Here is a 5,267-nt window from a genome sequence, read left to right on the forward strand (position 1 = left end):
GTCCTATCTTCGATCGACGCCATGTTTTGTGTGACAAGAACAGATTCATTCTTTTCTTCCACTTGTGCTAATAATTTCTTCTTGACACACAACTTTGAAGAACTTCAAGTGATACAGATGGGAATGATCTTTTCCTTTCCTCCTTTTTCTCCTTCTTCTTCTTCTTCTTCTTCTTCTTCTTCTTCTTCTTCTTCTCAGTCTCGGTAGGTAGGTATTAGGGGAATGAATGGTTTCGTTCTAGTGATGAACTCGAGTTGAGTTCATGCAAACAGTAGTTGGATTTACTCCCCACTTCTTGTTCCATTACAGCAGTCAAACACTTAGCTTAGGTCTTACAAAAAGGATGCCGAAAGAAAGATTCAACTTTTCGTAACATCATTCCTTTCTTGTTTACAAGAAATATCTAGAAAATTCATGCTAGATAATAATAATATCCTAATTTCCTATATTATAATATCCTGAAAAGGAGTTGCATAATTTTCATATATTAATTTGGAGTAACCTCAATCTTTTAATCTGAAAATGGCATGAATTGAGGAAATCACAACACAAGTAGGACAAAAGTATAAGGGTTCAATGCGCCTATATATAAAGATCTCACACCACCTCCAATCCCATCTTCCTCCTCCACCCTCACAGCCACCTTCCATTACATGTCTTGCTTGGGTCTCAACAGGCAACTTCCATTACCCACCAAGAAGGCCTGGAGAAAACTCGCCTCCAAATTCCGGACCAAGCAGTTCAAGATCAGGCGTCCCAAGTCCCTCACCGCCATGCTCCGCCGGAGAACTCGGACGGCTTACCGCCAAGCCTGCGTCGACCACAACCACCGGTATTTCGCGCCGGTGTACGTGGAGAAGCCCTACATCCAGCCCATGCAGGCGCATGAGGAGGCGAACCACGAGGCCAAGGCGGCGTCGAAGAACAACACCACCACAAACGATCGTTCGCACCTGTTCGTGGGAGCTGCTTCTGCTTCATCTTCACAAGTGGTGGAGGAGATCGGTGGGGTGGATCTGCGGGCTGAGATGTTCATAAGGAAGTTTAAGGAGGAGAAGAAGCTGGAGAGGCAAAGGTCGGTCGAGGAATACCGGGAGATGCTGGCGAGAGGAGTTTAGTGATGTGCAGTTGGATCGATTAATAGAGCAGCTCGTATTCATTCTTCTTTGCACATCTCCATGTACTTGCTAAGATTCTGATCTGTATCATGCAGGTTGTGTGCAGTTCCTCCCAAAGTATGTAAAAGACCAGAAAACTTAGAATCTCACACATAGTTTTCTCTCCGATGGTTTTTCTTAGTCGGTCGTCATCTTGGTTTCGGTATGTTTCCTGTCGCTCCTGTAGGGATCCAACTGAAGCCAGCCCAATAGAACAGTAATCAAAGCAATGATGATATCTTTCTTGATTACAAGAATTGACAACTTTCATTTTCCACCTATCACAAAAACCAGAGTTGATCGTTAAACACCTACTAGTACATCCATGTGTATTGTCATAATTGTCCAACCTTCTATCAGTAGTCAGACAACATTAAGTCAAACTGTTCTATGAACTAGAGACACTCAATCATCATAATCGTCCGTCTAACATACAAAAGCAAAGGTAAAGGGAAAAGTAATAGTATCAACTACACTGTTGGAAAAATAACCTGCTCACTCCAGAAATAGGGTAGCGACGTGGACAATAATGCATCGACCAATGATGATGATGACGTCGGGGAGTCGATGGTCTCGCCTATACAATTTAAGAGTGGCGCATGGACTAAGGAGTAGTATTTTCATACATACCACCCATGATTCAAATAATATAGCTTGACGAGATATTGATCAAGTTTATGAATGAAAGGAAAAGAGAATGATAGTGGATGATTTTGAGTATATGTAATAAAGCTTACACGACGTAGACAAAAAGTGAAGCTCATTGTATTCACAGTGTCATATTATAGATAATCTTATGGCCAACAATAATACGGTGATAATTAGTCTTACTTTTCGAGCAATAATACAATGATCGATCTTACAATATAGAGAAGCAAATCAATAACAAAAGTAGAAGTTTTAACATTCTCTATACTCTACACTAGTACATACCACATTCATCCTTACCTCAAGAATAATATCGGACAAATATGGTTCTTGATGATCATACTACGATCATCACTACATTGTTGTACCAATGATGTATAATGTATCAGTATACTATGTCATGTGATCAATTTTATGATTGAGTTTGATAAACATATTATATTGATATATAGATACATAGGATCGAGGATCTTAATCAACTTACCGTGAAGTGTCATTGTTCTTTTTAGTGGTAGAACCAAGTATATTCGTCGATTGATTACTTAATTTATTCAAATCTTAAAATTTAAGTTATTCCAAAAATAATATAATAATTTAAATTATTTCTTTTTAGATAATTCAATATTAATGGAAGAACGATTCAGAATATTCCATAAAGTTATCCTCAAAGCCTAAAAAAGATATGTGTCACTATTCTTTCCTAATTTATATTATTTTTTACTAAAATTATACTAAATTCATATTTATTTTTAACTTCAAAAATATTAATCTAATTTTTTATTTTTAGTATTTTAAAAATTATTTTCAATGATTTTAGGTGTACCGTAAGTATGCCTCTATACGTATTATATTGATGCTTGATCGGTACATTGTACACACTCAAATTATAAACTATTTACATATATATATATATATATATATATATATATATATATATGATTTTTATCTTATTATGAAAAATATAAGGTTGATAACAAATATAATATCATAAACCTCTATTCAGAAGTCAAAGAAAAGTTTTTTTGATTTTCTTTTTTTGGTGAAATAAACACATGCTTAATGCTTTTCTACCTAGTCAAACATTGTAATTAGTAGCAAAGGTGAAAGGTAAATAGATTGCTGTCCAACAAAATGGAACATTAAAATCAGAAGTAGCCATTTCACATTTTGATTTACGAGATACCATTTTCTTTTTTTCATCTCAAGCACACAAAAAAAAAGAGAGCCAGAAACATACAAACAAGCGAAAGGAAACATCGGTCAACTTTTGATTTCTATTCTCATTATCAACAATGACCAAAATAAATTAATAATTAAAGAATTCACACATGGTGGCTGGAAAAGGGTATTCTTTTTAGTTTTTGTCGAAGCTGGAGTTCACATTTTGTTGAAAGTTGGAAAAGTTGGAAGCATTCAATTATTGCTCATATGAGACAAGATGTAAAATTGTTCCAAATAAACATCAAATTATTTGCATATCTGAATAATAAGGAGGAGGAGCAAGTTGTAATGTTCATTTCCAAGTAATATTCTTTGAGTATTAAAATCTTGAAAATATTTATTTACTTTTGTGCATGTGGGAATGAAGTCTGGAGTTGGTGTGCATATATATGTTAGTCAAAAGCAGGACACTTTTGATCAGCATCCCAATGTCAAACTTCATCATAAAAATAAGCTAAGCACTTTCATATTTCATGATGAATTTGTTCTTTGAATTATAGTGCATAGTGACGACAGAGTAGTGATCATATGCTTTATTTATTCTCTAAATGCTCATCTAGTAGATGATTTCTCTAGGATGATGCGAAATGAATTGACATTCTGCAAATAATCTCTCTCTCTCTTTAATCAATCTTTGGCATACAAACAACAAGCAAACAAAAATGTTAGACTACTCGAATGTCTGGAGGATTGATTTGTGGTGGCAAATTCTCTAAGAACTCAGCTTCCCTGACGAAGATATCTAACCAGAACTCCATGTCACAGCTGTTGGTCGAGCTGAACAAACTGAGAGTGTTGCTGGCCGCAGCTGCACGAGGGGCTTCCATCGCTGCGAATTCGTCAATCGACAATGCTTCCAACCAGAAGCTCTCATCGATGCCTTCAACCTTTTCCGACGAAAAGCCATCTTCTTCCTTCGGCGATGCCGGTTGCAGGTCCTCTTCTTGTTCGGATTCAGAACTGGCCTTGGCATTGCGCTTCATCTTTCTCTTTGATTCCTGTGTTGCTTCTTCCGGATTTGCTCTCTTCTTCAAGTGGGTGTGCCAGACGTTCTTGATCTCGTTGTCGGTTCGGCCCGGCAACCTCGCAGCTATCGCAGACCACCTGCCGACAAGAAGTTGAATCACAAGCTCTCATGTCGAAATGCATGAAAAAAGTCCTGATTTCAAGGAAGATTTGATTCGACCATACTTGTTTCCGAGCTCCCTATGCAGGCCTATGATCGCGTCTTCTTCCGCCTCGGTGAAGTTGCCTCGTTTGATGTCTGGTCTCAGGTAGTTCGTCCATCTCAGTCTGCAACTCTTCCCGCACCTCAACAGTCCTGAGGAATTAAGTCAGGAAGCCATTCAAAAACGCATTTGATTCCTCCTTCCAACTGGTAGAACACGACATGATGAACCTTACTGATTACCAGCTTGCTTGGGCAGAGCTCGCCAATTTGCGTGGCCATGTCTCTGGATGTAATCCATTAGAAGCTGGTCTTCTTCCGGACTCCATGGCCCCTTCTTCAGACCCACCTTCTGACAGCAGGGAGCTCTCACCATCTTGCCTCAGTTTTGCTCCTCTCTTCTTCTCTCCTTCTCTTCCTTCCCTTCGCATATCCTCCGGTGCACGAGGCCTCTCGAGCTCTATATATCAGGGCGGGCATCCACTTGCACCAACGTGGAATAACCAGTCCAAGGTGCCGTCACTTCACGTAGTTTCCAGGAATCAGAGAGATATCGATTGCTATGCATCTCTTTCTTGTTATACCATCTCATGAAATGGACCAAGTCAGATCGTCCATAAGAGCCAATGAGGAACAGTGTCCGAGAAGGGCAAGAGAAGAAGTCAACAAGAGCAGTAAATGGTGATTCTCCTTTGATATATAGCTATAAATGGTGATTCTCTTATGACATCTTCTTCTTCTTCTTCTTCTACAGCTTGTTTAATTAATTTTATTTATTTATTTCTTAAAAATTAAAAATAAATTTGTATTATTTTAAAACACAAGTACAACAATCACCTTTAGCATCAAAAATAATCAAAATCATTGGGGAACGCTCCCTTCCAAAAATTCATTCACCCCTTTTATTATTACCTTAGCAAAAAATTCACTAGTCAAATTGTTATATGATTCCCTTTCCTCAAGATATATATATGACTAGGATATTATAAACAAGATTTTGTAAGCTCCTCAGTCATTAATAAGTTGTATAAGAGAAGAGAAATCCAATTCTATTATGAGTCATTACACTCCCT

At 37.7% G+C, this 5,267-nt stretch overlaps 1 protein-coding gene across 1 annotated transcript; it reads right to left on the reverse strand.

Annotated features, from left to right (window-relative positions):
• Positions 1-3,518: 3,518 nt before the first annotated feature.
• Positions 3,519-4,688, reverse strand: LOC103970817 (transcription factor MYB30). The gene is made up of 3 exons (XM_009384745.3): positions 4,438-4,688; positions 4,218-4,347; positions 3,519-4,130 (listed from the first exon to the last, which is right to left on the reverse strand). Exons 1-3 carry the CDS (start codon positions 4,568-4,570, stop codon positions 3,692-3,694), a joined length of 702 nt encoding a protein of 233 aa, XP_009383020.2. The 5' UTR covers positions 4,571-4,688; the 3' UTR covers positions 3,519-3,691.
• Positions 4,689-5,267: the final 579 nt, after the last annotated feature.

The sequence above is a fragment of the Musa acuminata genome, chromosome BXJ2-11 (assembly GCF_036884655.1).
Source record: "Musa acuminata AAA Group cultivar baxijiao chromosome BXJ2-11, Cavendish_Baxijiao_AAA, whole genome shotgun sequence".
Lineage (NCBI taxonomy): Eukaryota > Viridiplantae > Streptophyta > Magnoliopsida > Zingiberales > Musaceae > Musa > Musa acuminata.

Excerpts from the sequence above, each read along its gene's own strand:
- LOC103970817 (XM_009384745.3), bottom strand. The coding sequence starts at position 4,570 with ATGGTGAGAGCTCCCTGCTGTCAGAAGGTGGGTCTGAAGAAGGGGCCA. Across the intron at positions 4,348-4,437 it reads AGCTCTGCCCAAGCAAGCTG|GACTGTTGAGGTGCGGGAAG; the intron begins GTAATCAGTAAG and ends TTAATTCCTCAG. Across the intron at positions 4,131-4,217 it reads CATAGGGAGCTCGGAAACAA|GTGGTCTGCGATAGCTGCGA; the intron begins GTATGGTCGAAT and ends TCTTGTCGGCAG.